Source organism: Pempheris klunzingeri, chromosome 1, assembly GCF_042242105.1.
Source record: "Pempheris klunzingeri isolate RE-2024b chromosome 1, fPemKlu1.hap1, whole genome shotgun sequence".
In the NCBI taxonomy this organism is placed as follows: domain Eukaryota; kingdom Metazoa; phylum Chordata; class Actinopteri; order Acropomatiformes; family Pempheridae; genus Pempheris; species Pempheris klunzingeri.
In genome coordinates, this window is record NC_092012.1 from 35,044,443 (window position 1) to 35,065,182 (window position 20,740).

The following is a 20,740-nucleotide window of genomic DNA, read 5'->3' on the forward strand; positions in this document are numbered from 1 at the left end:
CATGGGCTCACACACGTGTCTCTGCAGCCTCCTCCACAGCAGAGTCACAGAGTTCATGTAGTCAGACACACAGTGTAATTTGACTTAATATATAGCACACAAAGCTAAACTCTGCTGAACCACACATCCTCCTTTTTCTGCAGCCTCACTCTGTGTGTGTGGAGAATCTCTGCATGACCTGTGTCGTGAACTAGAGTTAACACGGTAAGCCCTCTGGCATGTGCTGCCTCTTCGAGCCCCCCCCCCCCCGGGCTCGGTGCTGCTGACCATGCACACTTTAATCATAGAGCGGCTTCCTCCAACCTGCCTGCTGATGGATCCCAACTCCACGGCTGTAATTTCCTTCCAGGGGTGCAGGAAGAGAAGTGGGTGTGCCGTGACTGAAGGGTGTCAGGCTTGGGGCCGCAGCGTCTGGAGAGGGGGTGTCTGCCTTTGATGCTCCCTCTGAGACATCAAATCACACGTCGGCCCCCGTCAGTGGGCACAGTTAAAGGACGTACTAGTCCAAGTATTTATCCAGTTTGTCATCCACTAAACTGAGGTGTTGCTCTTTCTCCAGAGAGGATGAGACACAGAAGACACAGCTTTAGTGGTCATTTAGGGCCCCTGTGTAGTGATGTTGGACCACTTCATTACTTTTACACAGTTTTCCCACCTGATGTTGCCCTTATTGTTGTTCATTTCTTGCTGCATAGTTAAAGGATAACTTCAGTGTTTTTAAAGTCGGGTCCTGTCTGTTCATACCCTGGTGTCTCCATGACTGGTAGGTACTGAAAGCATTATTCTAAGTGTGTGACAGCATCATGGAAAGGATCCCTACAGAGAGAGACCTAGAAGATCCTTTGTTATGTCGCTCTCTGCATACACACCAGACTTCATTCACTAAAACAGGGATTTTAGCTCACAGCACACAGGAGCTGCTGGTCTAGCTGCTGTGACTCTGTTGTGTTTTAAAGAATTCAGATTTGATCAGGTGCAGTTGTCCCAAAGGATCACGTTGCAGCCCGTTTGGTGGCTGATGGCTGAGGTGATCTACTGGACCAGTTCCAACACTTTTAGTACCTACCAGTCACTCAGACACCAGAATATCCAAAATAGGGTCCAGGTTTAAAAATCCCAGAGTTCTCCTGTAAGTGGGTAATGATGCAGTTTGTGCTTTGTGCTATTTGCACTGATAAATGTATCCCACTGTTTGGTGCAGATAGCTTATACTTTGTTAATGGTGCTTGTGAAGGGCTCAGCATCAAAAGCTTTATGACCTCTGGAAGTTTCTCTCTGAGGTTCTTATCAGAGGCATATCGGTGTAAAAAGCCACAGATACGACTTCCTCTTGGCACTGCAGCCAGCTCATGAGATCAGTTTTATGCATTTGTTCTATTCATCATGACGCTCTGACATTTTAGGAGATCCAAGCTACCTCAGCGCATCAGGTGATGAAAAGTAAAACCTGTGAAAGAAATGAGCTTTATCTTGTTTGGCTGGAGAGAGTCATTAATTTTCCATGGCTCTCAGTCTGTAGGTGTTGCATGAAAATTGGCCCCACATCCCCTCCCTCCATAAATGGGACTGTCTCGCGTCAGCTTTGCTCTGCCATATGATTATCTGAGATCTTTATTTCATGTGTGAAAACCGATCCCCTTTGAAGCCTCACTCAGAGGCAGCGCAGCGCTTCACTACCTCACATCAACACTCTCTATCTTGGCTCCATCTCGGGGCGTCATGTTTTACTGCTGCGTGGGGCTTTGAATGCGGCCGTTTAATGCTGCTGGAAGGTGGGGGGCACTCCAGCGTAAAGAACCGGACCAGGCTTTAAACTGCTTTCTGATGATGACTGGTGGTCCGGGCTGGTTTTTATTTTTCTTCCCCCAAGCAGCACCATCACACTGGGCACACACTGCAGGATAGGCACCGCTCCAGATTCCAGGAGTTGTGCTGCTCGGCCCTTTGAAACAGCCTCCGGTGTATCTCAGTTTACTCTTCGGGATGGCGGAGGGGGATGGGTATTTCCTCTCTTGAGCTCTTCTGCGAGTAACTCTACACCTATAAGCTAATTTGCAGCTCTAAAACTAATAGGAGTTTTTTTGTTGCTCTACTTCTTGGTTTTCAGCACCAGCTCTGTGTGAGCTCTTGAAAATTCCCATGTCGTACGGCTGTTTTCACCATTAGTAATTCATAGATTTTAGCTAATGGCTGCTGTCCAGGCTGGAGGGAGTCAGTCAGAATCATTTCATCTGCCAAGTGCACAAAATGTGCAGGATGGAGTACAAAGACATGGTGACGAGTGGAGTGTCTCTCATGTCCTTTTGTGTTCTGTCTCACCGCCTGTGGTCGTCGGTACCATTTTATTTCCACGTGGCTCAGGTGAGAATGATCCGCTCTCACTTTGTGTGATGCTGTTTCAGCCTCCCCGGTGCTCGCCGTCTCCTCAGAGAGTGTCAGCGACCTCGGCCGTCTCCCGGCTGAGCGGCGCAGAGGAAGCAGACGTGCACCGCCGCTATTCACACATTCTCCCGTGTCTCTGTCGCCGTGCCCGTCCCGCCCACTCGGCTAAACCGCCTTTCATGTGTGTCGCTCTGCACTTCACGTCGGCACCGCTGCTCCAAACGTCGTGGTCTAAAGGTGTTTTTTTTCTGTTTTTTTCTTGCGATGGGTGGGGGACAGAGCAGGAGGCACCCAGCCGCAGCCCTAATGAGATTTTTCCTGGGTTTTGATGGAGTGCCAGTAGCGCTGCCGTTGCTCTGGAGGCCTGCCTCCACTGAGCCCTGGCGCGCGATCAGGGGGAGCTGTCGTCGGCCGCATAAATTGTCAGCCTGTGTGGCGGGTCGTGGAGGCAGACAGCGCAGAGACCAAGAGGCCTTGTGGGACTTTCCCACAATCACATACAAGTACATATTATTTGCACTTTAATGTACCCTTTTGCTTTCAAACAGAAAAAGCACTTGGCCCAGTGGGTCCGTGTCTGCAGTGCCAGAGTGGGGATGACGCCGGAGGCAACTTTCTGTCTTAACTCACCAAGTGGGTCCTGTGCCAGCGTGCTCACTGCCTTTTTCACTGCCCTCTGCATCCAGAGCAATAAGACAGACACATCGCCACGCAGCACGGGTCAATGACAGGCTCTCTTCTAACTTCTATAGTATTCAGGGAACACCAGTGATTCTCTACCAGTGATGCTTGTTCCCCGGGGGGGTTTGTACTGCTGCTGTGGCCGGGGGCTACAGTGGCTCAGCTGCTCTCACAGAACAGAAATTACAATCCAAGAAAGAAACATGCAGAATAACCACATACTGAGCCTGTGACACCTGAACTGTGATGTGATCAAGAGTGCGTGCTAACGAGCTAACGAGCTAAAGAGGGAGGTCAATGGTTCAGATAGTTAACGGATAAAAGGGAGAGACGTCCAGCTTTGTGTGTGAGAGCAGGTTCGACCAAACCAACCTGAACCCTGATGAAACAGTTTTTAGCTCAGTATTTTGTGTCCCATTCTTCATCAGAGTGGGATAACGTACGTTCAGCGAGCTGCGGTTCTTGATAAACGGAGATGATGCTGGTCTGCGTCCTGAATCATGGCGGCACTTTATTCCTCACCTCATGAGCCGTAGCTGACATCAGTCAGTCAGAGGACCGCTGCTGAATGAGCATTCCTCGCTGTAACGCTTGAGCTGATGTTTTCACTGGAAAGGAAAACATAGTGGGGGGAGGAGAGCGGTCACCACTTTTAAAGAAATAACTTGCTATAGTGTTTGTTCAGTAAATATTATCATTCTTAAATATGCTAATCTGTCTTTGGTGTGTCCATATTCATATTCGAACAGTGATCCATTGATGAGGTTTGCCAAATGGTTCCAAAGGCCAAAGCAAACAGGCTGGTGAGAGGAGCAGACGGCTGCTGTAGAGGGGCAGGGGGCGCTGCGTCCTGTGCTGTAGTCCACTAATAAGTCACGCTCTGTGCAGGCGCTCCGACAGCTTTAAAACACACAGGGGCCGTGCGGGCCCCCGTCCTGAAGGCCCCCGAAGAAGCTCTGAGGGACTCGGCTGAAAAAAGCAGAATGCTTTATGTTTCACGTCTCCACAGAACATTTAGCATCATGTCTGGAAAATTGTTTTAGCCGGTCCCCAGTGCAGGACGGAGAGGCCTGCTTGTGCCCCGAGGCGACGCCTCGCTGTAGATTGTATGAAAACGTTTGGACCCGGAGCTCCAGAAACGCAGAGCGGCGGTAGCAGCCAGCAGTGCGTCTGAGCCACACGGTGGTGATTTATTGCACCAGTGTTGGCTCTGTGGGGGGGTCCTCCTCACATCTTTATTGTTTAAGCCACTGTGGGTGGGAGGGCGAGGGGACTGCCCCAGCGGCCTCTGACCCCTGGATTAGCAAGCGCCCAGAGAGCAGCCCCTCTTTGGTGGTTAGCGGTTCAGACACGTCGTCATCATGGTCACTGTGCACCAGTCGCACGTGTGCTGGAATTTAATGAGACCCCGTTTTCAGATTCACCAACTGTCTGCAAATGTTGCATCAGCTGAGCCTCGGCTTTACTCATTAGCTCAGAAATCACTGTGGGGGGGTGTAATGTGGGGGGGGGGGTGACCAACATTGCAGTTTTGGCAAATCCACTTTGAGCTCTTTGATTTCAAGTCAGGCTGAAGGGAGCGAGGTCGACGCTTCGCTCTCTGTGGCTCCACAGCCTGGGCCGTTAACATGCAGGTCATACTGTTACTACTGCTGTTACTACTACTGTTACTACTAGTGTTACTACTGCTGTTACTACTACTGTTACTACTAGTGTTACTACTGCTGTTACTACTACTGTTACTACTAGTGTTACTATTAGTGTTACTACTGCTGTTACTACTACTGTTACTACTAGTGTTACTACTGCTGTTACTACTACTGTTACTACTAGTGTTACTATTAGTGTTACTACTGCTGTTACTACATAACTACTACTGTTACTACTGCTGTTACTACTACTGTTACTACTACTACTAATACTACTACTGCTGTTACTACATAACTACTACTGTTACTACTAGTGTTACTGCTGCTGTTACTACATTACTACTACTGTTACTACTAGTATTACTACCGCTGTTACTACTACTGTTACTACATAACTACTACTGTTACTACTGCTGTTACTACTAGTATTACTACTACTGTTACTACTACTGTTACTACTAGTGTTACTACTACTGTTACTACTAGTATTACTACTACTGTTACTACTACTGTTACTACTAGTGTTACTACTACTGTTACTACTAGTATTACTACCGCTGTTACTACTACTGTTACTACATAACTACTACTGTTACTACTGCTGTTACTACTACTGTTACTACTAGTATTACTACTGCTGTTACTACTACTGTTACTACATAACTACTAGTGTTACTACTACTGTTACTACTAGTGTTACTACTACAGATACTACTACAGCTGTTACTACTACTGTTATTACTATAACTACTCCTGTTAGTACTACAGTTACTACTATTACTCCTCCTGTGACCTCGGGGGTGTGACAGAGGCGTTACGTCTCTGGGGGGGTTGAGGTGATTTATCTGATGTCACTGGCCTGAACGATGTGGTCAGAACAGTTTCTTCTGCCTCTAAATCTGCCCTTTCTGGGTCTGGCCAAAGGAATTTGGCTCATTATTCTTGAGTCCAGCTGCCTGATGGGAACACAGGAAACATAGAAACAAACACTCCGTATTTTTAGAGCTCCTACTCGTTATTTTTTGGCATCAGCGCCAAAGTCAGGAGCTCCAAAGTGTTGTCATCAGGTCAGTGAGCGTGGAGCAGCTCCTCAGGGACTGTTTTAGAGCAGACCAGCGTGACCTGCTGAGGCAGGATCACCGCAGAAGGACCGAGGACACAAACACAAGCAAATCTGCTGATTTATTGTTAGAAATATGGCTTTTCGGCTGCACTTTGACATTCTTGTTTCTTGTATAAACCACAGACTGCATAAAGATGGATGCCATTCCAGCTACACTACAGTGAAGCTAAAGCGTCTGGATCGCCCCCTGGTGGCTGCTGCAGCACAGGCCATAAACCCTGCCCCCCCCTCCATGTTAGATGGGACACCCAAAAAGTGTTCATCTTTCTGATCGGTTTAGTTTTAATTAGTAATTTGATGCTGTAAGAGAGGGGCGTGGCGTCATGATTGACAGCTGATCGTAGCGCAGCCTGATCCAGATGACATCACCAGGTCAAAATGGCAGCGCCTGTATCCACCGGGATATTTGGCTTCATTTTGCTCAGTGGGAGGAAGAGGAGACGTCTGTATCTATTTAGTGGTTTAGAGACTAAAGGAGGAGGAAGTGCATGTTTGTGAGTGTGTGTAAAGTAAAAAAAAAAAAAGCATGGGATATTATTTTCTGAACCCCAGAGTAACCCCAGCAGGCTAATAATACGGCTGCCATCCATCACCACAGACAACAACCAATTAGCACATTCCTCCTCCCCGTCTTTCTCATGTTCTCGGTTAACCCCTGAACAATTTTGGGTCATTCATCAGAAAACAGGAGTAAATCAGAGTGTGTGTGTGTGTGTGAGAGAGAGAGAGAGAACTGGACAGGCTGCTGATTGGAGAGTGATTTCTCTGTTCAGTGAGGCCAGTGTCAGTGTTACCACAGTCTGTCACGGGGTCGTACCCGTGTTCGAGAGGATCAACACGACCAGTGACACACACACACACACACACACACAGGCTCACACACAGTATGAGGAAGTAAAACATCCACAGTATTTTATTTTATTTTATTATACTGTACAGTTGGATTCAGACAAACTGAACATTTTACAGTGGATCATTATTACACAGTTTACATTAAAAACGTATGACGAAAGCAAAACCTCTCCCCAGATGTTTTTAAAGAACCATAAACTGCACAAACGGGATCAGAAACACGACTGCTAGAAGTAGAAATCTCCCGTTTAACATGAACAAAGTGGCCTTTGAAAATCATCCGTCAAGTGTGACTGTGTTGAACTAATGGACTGAAGGGTCAGTGTGGCTGTGAAATGTGAAGAGCTGGTTCTCCCTTTGGATTTAATGCAATCACATAAATCATACATGAGCTTAAAGGCACATTTCACCACGTATTACGCGGCTATCCAGTCAGTGTTTATGGTAAATGTGGTCGGATACCTCAGTGCTGCGATATTGAAAGCTGAGTTCACCTGTTTTTGGAGCCGTGTTGGCGGTGCCTACATGTACCAGGATGCACTGCGGACCTCCACTCTCCTCTCCGCAGCCTCTTTATACATCTTTATATTTATTATGGTACATTTTCACTGTTGTAAATGGAGTCAGTAGTCAGTAGTAGAGACTAGAAATCCAAACGGGCTGTAGTTCTTCCCGGACACCACCGACATCGTCAGACTAGAGATGGTGGTGATCCTCACAGACCCAGTGTGTGATGCTGACAAAAGCAGAAAAGAGCTAATTATAATATAAACACTCTTCTGTAGTCGACCAGCGACGTGTTATTTCAGCACCTTGAATCTTGTTGTTATTTAAGTCATTTAAAATGATCCGATCCGTGATGCTGAAATGGTCCTTAAAGTCTGAGAAATGTGAGAAAGTGAAACACAAAGTGCTGAGCTTCTGTTCACACCGTGTGGCTCTGCTGTCATCTGCCTGCATTCGATAGAGAATGTAATCCTGCGGTTCCCCTCCGTCATGGCTGCTTTTAACCACGTTAAGACCAGCCATGACGGAGGGACCCCGGGGCCGTGAGTCCAGATGGGAGCGTGTGTTGACCCGTTCACACCAACAACAAACACGGGGTGATCAGTGTGGCGGTCTGTCCTGTGCTTCTCCTCCAGAGGCCACCCACAGAGCCACGGCCCGGCCGGCCGCCACCCGTCTGGGGAGGGTCGGATCACACCGTCTGACCTTCTACCTCTCTGGATTACACTGAAATCCCCTCACACACACACACACACACACCAGCAGGTATACAATAAACACACACTCCTACACTCATGTCCAAGGAGGCCTTTTATTAGTTAATTATTGATTATCAAGGTTAACCATCACCTACTGATTTATCTCAGACAGAAATGTTTTTGTGGTAGTTTGGGTGCGATGGAAACTTTGAAATGAGGCTGTGTGAGTTTGTGTGTGTGTGTGTGTGTACATGTGTGTATGTGTGTGAACGTGTGTGTGTGTGTTTGTCAGCTCGTGAGTAATGGTTTTTGGGCCAGATGACTGTAATGCCACATGGATACCTGAGCCAAACTTTTCCACAGTGAAGCCGGGGGATCACATGTCGTCCGGTCTCTGTGGTATGCACCAACAGACAGCGCTGCCAGGAGGGGGGGGGGGGGCTGAAAAACGGTCCGGGATAAAAACAGGCCGCTGAACGCACCACTGCAAGATAGCCCGGCATCGAAATAGCCCCACTAGCAGCCCTCTTTCTCAGAACTCCCTGCAGCGCCGGCGGCGGTGATTCAGATGCGAAGTCCTGACTGCCAGTCTCCTGCGCAGCTCGGTTCAGTCCTGCAATTAGCATCCTCTTAAACTTTCCGCCGCCGTTTAATCTCAGTGCGCAGTTGTCAAACCTCGTTCATATATAGACATATAAACGCTGTAATTTTGACCCGGGCCTGTCCGTCAGTGTTGGAAGGCCGTGCTGTGGATTTGCACCGTTAAACATGTTTGTTTTTATGTGATAAAAATATGATTCTTCTCCATTATGTGACTTGAAGCGTTGATGCATGTGTCTTCTTCCCTCTTTTGCTCTTTGCAGGACTCCATGGATGAAGCATGTGCGGAAAGGATCGGAGACGAACACTACCGCTTAGAAGGTAGGCCCCCCCCCCCCCCCTGCTCTTCATCATCTTCCTCACCACCGAAGGCTTTGACTGACTGACTGTGTTCCCTTTATTTTGATGTGAATGGTCGCCTTCCAGGTGCTTGTGTGGTTCTGTATATCCTTGGTTCATCTGCCCCCCCCCCTGCCCCACACCCTTCCTCTAAGCCCCAACAATGTGCTGATGAGGTCCCCATTACCTTCCCTCCCTCCTCCTCACCTCCTCCATCTCTCCCCCGCCCCTCCGCCCGTGGTGCTCTGCAAAGTGCCTCCGTTCCCCCATGTTTTTTTCCCCGATGTGATGTGATCCTGGATTAAGAGCTCCGGGAGGAGAACGTCTCCCCCTCCCATTTAAAGATCGGACTGGACGTGAGGTGGAGGCCCGAATGAAGAGTGGAGCGAGAGCAGCTCAGGAATCGGAAGCTTTTATTCCGTCTCTGTTTCACTGGATAACAGACGAATCAGAGAGACGAGAGATGAATGGAGTATGAAATGATTCTGAGCCTGAGGTCGGGGGGCCGAGGCTCCTCTGCAGATGGAGCTGATTAGAACGTGCTGCTCTGTTCGCAATCAGCGATCAAAAGGTCTGAAGGATTTGTTTCAGCAAAACCCTCCTTGGTTCCCGTCATACAGAATGATGGAACAACAGAACTAGTCATCCGCTGACAGTCAGCAAAGAGAAGCGACCGGGTGCAGAAATGTCACAAAGCCTGACTTTCAGCAGAGGGGGGGGGCACAGATCTGCTGCCCTGCTCAGCAGTTTTTTGTTTCACACCAGCAGGCTTTTGTCCAGCTTCCCACTTTAAAGAGAGTTTAGACTTTTGCTTTGTCCAATGCAGCCGCTGAGTTAATGTCCTCTAATGAAAACATTTTGTTATCTTCATGTTAGTTTGGAATAAACTGTCCTCACGTTCACATAGCCGGCCATGTTGTACCTCCTCGGGCCCACTCACACCCACGTACAGACAGCCGTGGAGGACTTCTGATGTCCCCAGCATCAGACCCGGTGTCCACACATCCAACAAAGACGAGGGAGAGAGAAATATCAGTGAGAGCAGCACACATGAAAGCCTCCCGTCCTCCGGGTGTGAGGAAGCACTTCCAAAGAAATACTTGGATACTTTACATCGCTACTGCAAACATGCAGGAAGAAAACATCCTGCAGTGGCTTCTGCTGAACCTTCTGTTGAGGGTGGGGGGGTTGTTTATTACCCAGCAGCTAAACGACACAACGTGATCAAGTGCCTTGCTTATGAGTACTCCGGTGGTTACCCCCCCACACACCCCTCCATCCTGGGTATCTCCACATCACCTCAGCACCCAGCTGTCTGACTGTGCGAGGCGTGGCGGGCCCAGTTTAGTGTAATACAGTAGCCTGGCTAAGCTGGGTGTGATTGCTCACAGTGTGTGGCAGCGTTCCCGACCTGCCTTGGTGTGTGTGTGTGTGTGTGTCTGTGTGTGTGTGTGTGTGTGTGTGTGTGTGTGGCTGCTGGAACAGGCTCGGCTTGGAGGGTGCCCTCGTTTTGCCCCTCAGATCTGATGTGCAGCCAATCCCCTGGCTCAGCTCCTCTCATAAAGAGACGGCTTATGTCTGTGGTGGGGGGTGTCAGAGGGGGAGGAGGGTGATAGCAGATTACTGTTACTCCTCCCGGCATTTCATTAGCTCCGAGATAAGCATCTCACCACCATATTGAGCCTGCTACGGAACAGATTTGCCCTCGCACACAATGTTCCCTTTGAGCACCTCAGATGATCAAACAGCGGGACCCCAAATGCTGCTCCCCTCCAAAAAGTTGGTAAAAGCTCCCTGGGATGATGCCTTTCATTTCTGGCATTTTCCCCCACCCAGGGATGAGACAGGTCCGCTTTGATCTGCTTTGGATCAGGAGGAAAGAAATTGGGCTGTTGTGTCTGCTCCGTTGGCGAGCAAACAAACAGTGTTTCAGATTTGACTTGGCTTAATTAATTACTGATTCTGTTTTACAGCCGGTCTGATCCTCTTCCAAAAGGTTTGAGAATGGGACTTCAAAGTGTGGCGGGAGGAGAGAGGGGCGGGCGGGGGAGAGGGGTGTGGTCTGTGAGGGTTTGTGGGTGTGTGCGAGGACTATGATTGGGTGCACAGAGGTGAAAACGTACGGGGGCTGTGACAGACTTCTGCAGAAGCCCTCATTAACATAACGAAGAAGAAGCGAGGAGGCGTCCTGGTGACTGTAGCTCACAGAGGCTCACAAAGGAGCCGACAAACACCCCCCCCCCCAGTTACATGGAGCGTCTGTCTGCTGCCTCATGTGTCAAACAAATGCTGGATTTCAAAGCAGAGGAGGATATCCGGTAGCATCAGTGCTGGGCCCGTGTCCAAGGCTGAAACTGAAGCAGACAGAGACAGTCGTGTTATTTCGGTGCAGCGGGCTGGTTCACCTCACAACACGGTGCGATCCCAGAATACACCAGCACACATTACCACAGCGTTCAGTTAACACCGATGAAGCAGAACACAGGCGTGATGGCTCACCTGCCTCCTCACCTGGACGTCCTGTGCTTCACACCGTCGTCTGTGTGGTAGGAACCGTCAGTTTAAGTGCACATGACGGATTAGCGCTCCCTCTGGACTCGATGTCTGGATGGTAATGTACGGCGAATGTCAGCCCATGAAATGATGAGCTGTGCTGCGCCGAGCCGGGGACTCGGGGGGGGTCTCCCGTAGGCCCTCTGATGTTCGCATCCACCGTTTATATCCGAGCGCCACCTAATATTCCACCATGTTTCCGACATGTTGGTGTCATTCAGCGTCATGTCTGACATCGCCTCCCAGCGTGAACCCGTTGGGACAGATATACTGGAGCAAAGAGCTTAAAGACTCTTACTGTATGTGTGAGTGGCGGAGCAGCGTTTGGAGAATTAGAGAGCCGTCACGGCTTCAACATTTATTCTTTCTGCACTGGATTGACATTTTGGATCCCAGTTTCAGTCTTGATGTCGCTGCTTTGATTCGGCAGAGCTTCTGCTCTCGGTGCTGATGCAGCTGTTCGCACGGCAAGATAAGGCACTCATCTAAGAGTCCAGTGAGAGCCTCTGCTCCTGCGTCTGGTAGCACGAGTGTGTTTTCAGTCAGAAACACGGTGAGATGTGCCGAATGCTGTTGTGACTGGACCACACACACACACACACACACACACACACACACACACACTCCGCCAACGATGGGCTGATGGACAGTTTTCTGTCACCTTTATCACAAATGATCATCACATACACCCTGTGAGCTCCGTGTGTGTGAGCAGCCAAACAAAAGTGAAATGATTCCTTCTGGTTTGTAGAGTTAAAGGCCGTTAGTAATGTACCAACGAATATGTGGATGTTAATATAAAACTACTGTTTCTGAGTACAGGCAGTGAGACAATAACTGTGAGGAGCTTTTCTTTCCAACCTGGAGCTCTTCAATGTGTCACATCTTAATTGCGGATGCCAAACTGGGAAGTAGGAGCTTACAAGGAGCACTTGAAGGCGACGACATATCCTCAGGTTATGACTGCACCCAACGTCTCCGTCCTCAGGCGCTCTCTTTTATCTTTGTGTGTGTGTGTGTCATTGCAGTGGCTTTACCCCCAGAGAAGACAGACAGCTGCTGCGTGGAGGAGAAGATGATGCAGGAGAGGGGCAGCCAATCTCCCGCAGGGCCACAGAAACAGCTCCAGTTTGAAGTGAGTGTCGGCAGCGAACGGGACGTTTATCACCTCCCCTCTGGGTGGAACTAGGGCAGTGGCAGGACACACACTAATACACGCTGACACACACACACACACAAGCACACTGGATGATAGTGACTGTCTGTTTCAGGAGCTGGAGTGTGCCGTGTCTGTGGAGGAGGACAACAGGCAGGAGTGGACCTTCACTCTCTACGACTTCGACAACAACGGCAAAGTCACCAGAGAGGTAACGTCCTGTAACCCGGCACAGACACACATGAATCCCACAGGAGCTGCAGCAGGAAGGTGTTTTACACGCCAGTGTTACAGGCAGCACTTATTCTATTTGTTCATTTATTTGACTCGCAGGAGTTTTAACATTTTATTAATTAAACTCTTGTTTTTGAGTAAATGCACACAAAACACAGAGTCACCAACACAAAAGGAGGAGAAACAAACTACAGTAAAAGTCGCCGTCCTTCCTCATGGACAGTTTTTAATCCACAGATTTTAAGTGTCACAAAACGTCCTGGTCAGCAGCTCACAGATACAAAACACCTTCCTGCTTGTGTTTGGGGAATGACTCGACAACTTCCCTGTAAACTTCACATCTAATGGTATCATCACCCCCCTTGTACGCCCTGAAAAAAGGCTCTAACCCAGTCTGACTCCTCGAGAACCAAATCCGGCGACATCTGTGTGATTCCGCTCCTGCGAGGTACCTCGTGGCGTGCGTCTGCCTGGTACAGATCTGAGGGAACATCCAGAAAGGCCCGTGTTTTTTGAAAACAACTTGAAACGGCGCAAAGAGACTGGAGCTGTCCTCCGTGTGGTTGGCTGTGCAGCTTTTTTGGCATCGCCTGTGGCTCCATGGCTCATGAGACGGCAGGCGGCGGCTTGGAGGGGGAAAGAAACGCTTTCTTCTCCAACTCCTTTTTTATCCCTTCGCACAAATAAAAAACAGAAGGAAACCAAAAATGACACAGGAAGCTTTTATTTTATTTCCTTTTATTTTTCTATGTCTGAAAGCAGTATGTGGAACCGGTCCCTGAAGAATTCACGATAGTCCTCTTTGTTATGAGTCAGAGTCCTACAGTGAGTGGAAACCATGCTGCTGCAGCGTCTGTGTGGCTTCATTCTCAAAGCAGCTGTAATGTTGAAGCTGTCTTACCTTCTGAGGTGGAACCCTAATGAGTGTGTGTGTGCGTGTGTGTGTGAGCTAGTTTATTTCACATCCATAGCAGGTGAAATCCTTTATGGACAATTAGAAGTGGGTTCTCCATGAAAACATCCAGCTACAGCTGGAGTCATTAGCTCAGCGTGGTGCACAGAAACGCTCACCGGTGCAAAATGTAGCTCCTAAAGAGCCACTAGAGACGATGTAGGTTATTGTATGTGCAGACGTGGTCACCCTGTGCTGAAGTCATCACTCTATCACTCCTCCCATGATTCTCCTCTCCTCAGCTACATGGAAACGTCTGCTGCACTTTGCATGTGCCGTTTGAGTTTATGCACACTTGCTCTTGTGCGTTTTCTTTCAAAGCGTTCGGGGGTGTCGGCGTCTTTGCAGATGTAATTTTAAGAGACGTTGAGGAATTAAACAGAGCGAGCGAGGTGCTGTAACGCCGCTCGTATCAGGCCCGACATCCCCGTCGGTCTCGTCTGCTTCCGCCAAGACGTTTCTCTTCATGAATTTCTAACTTGTCGTTGCACCGTCTGATCTCCTCACTTGGAAAGCTGAACTAAAACAACTGACATCAGTGTGTTTCTCTGTTCGCTGTTGTCACTTCTTTAAATTCCTCGCTAGCATGAAGTTTATGTTTTTAGATTTAATGCACAAAGCTGCTCTGAATTCAAACAGTGGAGTGGTGAGAAAAGTCTCTTATGTTCATTTTTCTTTGTGTTTTTGTTCTGAAAATCTGTGTCACCAAGAATCTACAAGACTTTTTTTAACTTGGTGATCAAATGATTCTTTGTTGGATGGAAGCTGTGGGTCTAAAAGTGTTAACGCCTCCTCTTCCTCCTCCTCCTCCTCCTCCTCCTCCTCCTCCTCCTCCTCCTCCTCCTCCTCCGTCCTGCAGGACATCACCAGCCTGCTGCACACCATCTACGAGGTCGTGGACTCCTCCGTCAACCACTCTCCCAGCAGCAGCAAAACGCTGCGGGTCAAGCTCTCGGTGGCCCCCGACTGCAGCCAGCGGTGGAGGAGCTGCACGCAGGGTGCGGCAGGTAAAGCTCGCATTACCTCAGTGGGTGGGGGGGCGGGGGGGCGGGGAGAAGAGAGGGCATTTTGGGGTCCCCCTTGTGCTGCCTGCTGTCAGCTCACCCAGACTTGTGTTTGTTGTCATGCAGAAAGGCGGCTGCTTCAGGCCTGTCAGAGCTTTGTTCCTCACAGTCTCGGCGTCGCTCCATCTCTCCCACTCAATGGGGTTCATTTTTAATGATGGGGGGAGTGACAGAGCTATGAGAGGGCCCCCTCCCTCAGCGCCTTCAAATACTCTGAAAGAAACCTTAAGAGATGTGCCGAGTCCTTTTGATAACCACAGCCATTTTTCTTTTCTCCAAAGTTCCCTTTTTTCCCCTCCTCCCCCCTCCTCTCCCCTTCCTCCCCCCTTCTCAGAGCTGCCGGGAAAATATAGCTACGTTCAACTTAACTTTTCTCACAGACGACTTGGTAAACAAGTAGTCAGGGAAAAATAACTCAAAAAGTATATATTCCTGTGTGTTTGGGTCCTATTGTTTCCACTATAAATATCCGCTGAGATTCAAACGGAGCGAGCTTTGAAAATATTGCCTTCATGCTAATTTGAAACTGCATCAGATCTCGCGTCCTTAATAAACTATTTCTGAAGTCTCCATGTTTTTTATTTCATTCCACGTCTTATAAGAGGCTGGGAGTTGAAAATAGAATAAATGAAGCATTGTTGTTTTTCCTTTTCTATAGATCTTCAAAGTAAAACCCCAAAACAAAGGTTGCTTTCTTCTAAGGCTTGTGTGACTGTCGTGTGTGTGTGTGTGTGTGTGTCTCTGTGTGTGTGTGTGTGTGTGAGTGTGTGTCTCTGTGTGTGTGTGTGTGTGTGTGTGGCTGCTCTGTGTAGCTCTCTTTGATAATAGCCTCCTGTCTTTCACACATACACAGACATGTCCCACCCCAGAGAGAAAAGTGACAAGTGCATAGAAGACCCCAAGAGTGCAGACAAGAAGACTCGAGCACTCCTCAGGTAAACCCGCCTCCCCTGCACACCCCCACCCCCACCCCCACCCCCACCCCCACCCCCACCTTCTGTGTCCAGGAGAAGAGCGTGAGCTTCATTACTACCACGTTTCCTCTTATGTCACTGATTGTACCGTCTGTTGGAGGAAGGATTCACACTTGGGAGCTGTAATAATCCTCCACCCTCTAATCAGTGCTGCCCAAAAGTAGCTCCACTGTACTAAGGAGGAGTCACCAGTGTGGGGGGAGTCGGCCCTCGTACTGAACTGTTCAAATCCTCCCAGCGGAGGTTTAAACCTGTGATTTTCCAGTCACAATCTCACTTCTCTAACAATTACTGCCTGATCATAAGGAGCACTTGTTTTACTTTCTCCAAACACCACCACGCTGAACCTCTCTGGCCCAAACTGCTACCTAATGAGAGGTGCCGCTTGTGTCCACAGGCGCCACCACAGTGACCACCACACCCAGCCGGGCTGCCAGCGCCACTGTGTGGATGAGAACCTGGAACGCAGGAACCACTACTTGGACCTGGCAGGCATAGAGAACTACACATCCCGCTTCGGAGCCGGTGAGTGGACTGAGGCCAGGGGTGGAGGGGGTGGAGAGGGGAGGGAGGGAGGGACGCAGAGCGCGGCCCTTTGAAGCCGCATCCAGGGGCCCTCATTACTGCGGCACCTGCTTGGAGCCATTAGGTGTAACTACCAGCCCACTGCGCCACTCGCCAGCACAAACATCTGGGCTCCAGAAAGCACAATACATCAAGTGTTCAGGCTGAAGCCCGTCCACACAGAGAAGTGAAATATTGGGTCTAATAAGCAGCAGCCTTGATCTGATGGTCAGTGATGACATGAGATGATTTTAATGTTGGCTAACAGAGATGTGCTCTGTGTCTCCATCAGCATGAGGAGAGAAGCTGAAGGAACGCTGCCACAGTCTTATCGGGGGGCTTCGTTAGTCGCCTGTTGGCACAATCATTTGCACATAATGGGTTATTTCTCTTCCCTGTTTTTCAAACTTCTTTCTCAGCTTAAATAAATCCTGTCGTCTGCCCCCCCCCTCTCCCACAGCCCCGGCCGCAGAGCCAGCGAAGGCAGAGCCTCAGACCCGGCCATCCAACCAGACTCGCTCTCGCTCCCACGAACCAGAAAACGGCCACTCCCACGCCCCCCACCACCGCCGCTTGCAGACTGTCGTGGACACCGTTGCCGCAGACAGCCTCCCCCCCGCCCGCACGCGAGGCCAGGACTCAGGGAAACACGCCCTCCGGTCTCCAAAGACCCACAGCCGCACACCTCCCGCGCAGGTCGGCGGCAGGGTGATGAGAAGCCGCGGTGTCCCCCCTCCTCCGGCGCTGCCCAGCCAGACCCCCCCTCACCAGTCCACAGCCCCCTACCGCAAGCACAAGCAGAGGTCCAAGGAGAGCCAGGGCTACAGGGCCCTGGGCTCTCTGGCGGCTCCAGGAACGGTGGTGGAGAAGGAGCAGGTGAGGGACCTGCCCAGCGTGCTGCTCTACGAGGGGGGGCTGGCACAAGTGGTGCAGCGCCACGAGCACCACCACCACCACGAACACCATCACCACTACCATCACTTCTACCAGTCATGAATCCCCACCCGGCCTGGGACGGCTCAGCACTGCTGCAGGCCCCCCCCAGGACAGCAGACACTGACTCACTGCAGGGAGCGTCCCCGTCTAACACCGGCCGCCCGACGCTGTGCAGCACTGCAGTGGCTCTGTAGTGGACACTGGGGGGGCGGGAGGATAATGGGGGGTGCTGAGAGGTTATTAATCAGTGTTTTACAGGGTTGGTCAGACTCGGGGAGGGGGGGGGGAGCTCGGTATGCAGCAGGACGGTGACTCGGGGCCACAGCACGGCAGGCCTGAGGGACGCGGCGGGGGTCAGAGAGGAGGCGCAGAGGGACCCCCCCCCCCTCCCCGGCAATCCTCCACCTGATGATGACGTGTGCGGCTCCACAGCAGCACCACGACCTTCCCAGACCACTAAGCCACAAGGGTTTCAAGGAAAAGGAGGAAGACAGACTTTGATGTAAAGAAGAAAATATATGAAGGAATATAGACGATAGGAGAGCAGGGCATAGAGTGTGTGTGTGTGTGTGTGTGTGTGAGAGTGTGTGTGTGTGTGTGTGAGTGTGTGTGTGTGAGTGTGTGTGTGAGAGAGTGTGTGTGAGTGTCACGACACTGGTGTCTGTTGAAAACCACTTGAAGTGCGCTCATGGGTGCGTGAGTATTTAAAGCAGGCTGTCAGGCAGGTTTTTGAAGATGAAGATGAAGATTGTGATTCTAGCGCTCAGAACCCCGTCAGCAAAACTGGGAAGGAAAATGTTGAAGTAGAGAAGAACAGAGCTCCCACATCCGCTGCTACCTCTAATTTTATCCTAATTGTTGTTGTAATGGTGACTTTGACGAAGCGTTCAGAGGTTATTTTCAAATTACTTTGAAACTTTTCTGACAGAAGAGAAATTGTGTCACAATCTGAAGTGTGGAAAAGCTCCTTACTTTTATGAACTAACATTTACTGTACATACGGTATATATTGGTATCAATTTTATAAGCTTTATTGATAATGTGATATCTTTGTATTCACTATCTGAAGCTTTTGTGTTTCTTTTCCTTCACACCTGCGTTTTCTAAGACCACTAGCAGCCTCTCGCTGACGTGAGTGTCGCTCTCTCCTCCGGTTCGTCTGTGTGGTTCCATACGTAGCTGTGATCTAATAATTACAACTGAATGATCCCAACTCTCAGCAGTGCTGCTCGGTAGCTCCGCCGAGCGTTTTACACAGCGCGTCCTACATGCTGATGCCATGGAAACGTGGAAATTATTTTAAGACAGCAGGCTGTAGTGTAAAATACATTTCAGAGGAAGTTACTGGAGTTCAGTTCCTGTAAACGGAGCCGAGTGTCTGTCGCTCTGTTCTGCAGGAGAAACAACATGAAACTCATCTCTGCAGATGTTCGTGTGTTGCTCCTGGACACTCAGACGCTTCCTTTGTTGTTTTTATTTGTCAGCAGTGACATCACATGGCCTCTGTCCCATGATGCACTGCTACAGCACCGTCAGAGATGCTGTCATGTTGATCCTCACTCCGGCCTTTTGCCGTATTTGCATAAATCGGTTGGTGTGGTCATTCACCGGTATGGAGTCTGACCTTTTCAAGGAGACAGTTATTTATGCAGGAAATGTGTTCACCCCCGCCCTGCTTCACATCCACTGCTTCACTCTCCGGACTCTCCTTTTCTCAGCTCTCTCGTCTCGCCGTCCGGCCCTCAGACTGGCCGAGGGTTGCGTGGCTTCTCCCTCTGTTTCCACGGCAGCTTCCTGTCCCCCAGCTGTCAGCGGGTCTTTCACCGTGCCGCCATGTGGCCTCTGAGCTCCGCCAACAAGGCTCTGTTTGTGGTGCGGCTCTTTCAGCTGTCCCATTCCTCTGGTGCTGGATGACACTGGGCCCGGCCCGCGGTCTCCACCAGACCCATAACTCACCACTGCTGCTGTCCTGCCAGCAGTCTGTCCATCCTGTCCCATGATGCTCTGCGGGCACCGCTATAAACATGCAGATGTTTATGCCACCGACATGTGAGGCTGAGAGCTGCAGATGTGAAGCTGCTGCCTGAATTAGTTTGTTTCTTTGTGTTACTGAAGTAACTCTTAAAAACACCAAAGTCACACTGACTGATGGAGGCAGCAGCAGAGCAGCAGCTCTAAAATCCCTGTTTTAGTGAATGGAGTCTGGTGTGTGTGCAGAGAGCGATATAACGTTTGGTGGCTGCTGGCTGAGGTGATCTACTGGACCAGTTCCAACACTTTCACTACCTACCAGTCACTCAGACACCAGGATGAGGACACAGAGGGACCAGAGTTCTCCTCTCAGGTTCTCCTGGACAGTAGTTTTCTCTCCACCGTTCAAACTGCACCCCCCCTGTGTGATCGTCAGTTTGCCATAAGTGTTCGTGTGTGTTTGCGACGAACAGGAATGCAGTGTATGCCAGCGTGGCCCTGCGGCGTCCTCTCACAGCTGCAGGCCGTCCTTCAGCAGGAGGCACCAGTCAGGCGGCTCATCTCATGGAGCCGCTGGGGGGAAACGGCGTCATTCCCCGAGGGGGGTCACAGCTGTGCTCCATACCTCAGCTTCCTCACCTCACGCTGCTTTTCCTGGACTGGAGTCCTCGCTGCTGCAGCCCTCCTGACACTGTGACTCCTTTGTGGGTGGTTTCCCCCCCCCCCCACCCAAAACTCTGCTGATACCAGTGTGACTGCACATGTCAGAAGTGTGGAAACGGGGGTCTGGCTGTGTGGACAGACAGCGAGCAGGCCACGGTGGGTCCTGCAGGGTGGTCCGATTGGACACGCTGAGGGGGAGGAATGTGGCTGAAAGGCTCCGTCAGACCCGGAGCCAGGCTGCACCCACAGAGACGATCACCTGAAGTCACAGCTCCCCTCCACAAACACTCGTACTGTTCGCTTCAAAGCAGCCGGAGCAACCGGGAGGGGGGTGCCTTGCTCAAGAGCACCCCGGCAGTGTCTGTTGAGAGTTGGGTAGGCAGAGCTCACCAGATGTCCGGGGGGAGTAACCTTTGCCCCCCCGAGGAGGGGGAGTGTGGCAGTACGTCTGGGGATCAAAAGGTTGTAAGCTACTCATGTAAATCTGCCACAGTGTTTGTTTTTTCCTCCTTTTGATTTTATTCTGAACCACGAAAGCCAAAATGTTCAGACCACGTTGTACAAACCACCTCCTGTCCCGTCGTGCTGAGTTTCTCCTCCAGCTCATCGCAGCACGTTCGCCACCACTAATCTGCTTCGTTAGACCTCGTGTCCACATTGTTAAAACTCTGATGTATATAGTGGACTGCAGACAGGAAACAGCCAGCATCATGTAGGCTTATTTATAATGAAATAACTGTCGAGCTGTCTCACCCACCTCCTGTCAGCTAGTCCTCCTCACGCCACACACACACACACACACACACACTCACACACACACACACACACACACACACACAGTG

At 50.2% G+C, this 20,740-nt stretch overlaps 1 protein-coding gene across 1 annotated transcript in view; it reads left to right on the forward strand.

Moving 5' to 3' along the window:
* The window catches only part of nkd1 (NKD inhibitor of WNT signaling pathway 1), a 28,951-nt gene extending 11,485 nt beyond the window's left edge, over positions 1 to 17,466 (forward strand). Inside the window, exons 4-10 of the mRNA XM_070833311.1 lie at positions 8,756 to 8,813; positions 12,413 to 12,519; positions 12,656 to 12,751; positions 14,586 to 14,733; positions 15,644 to 15,725; positions 16,162 to 16,289; positions 16,789 to 17,466. Coding sequence (XP_070689412.1) covers positions 8,756 to 8,813; positions 12,413 to 12,519; positions 12,656 to 12,751; positions 14,586 to 14,733; positions 15,644 to 15,725; positions 16,162 to 16,289; positions 16,789 to 17,324 — 1,155 coding nt within the window. The 3' untranslated portion in view covers positions 17,325 to 17,466. The remainder of the gene's footprint in view (positions 1 to 8,755; positions 8,814 to 12,412; positions 12,520 to 12,655; positions 12,752 to 14,585; positions 14,734 to 15,643; positions 15,726 to 16,161; positions 16,290 to 16,788) is intronic.
* Positions 17,467 to 20,740: the final 3,274 nt, after the last annotated feature.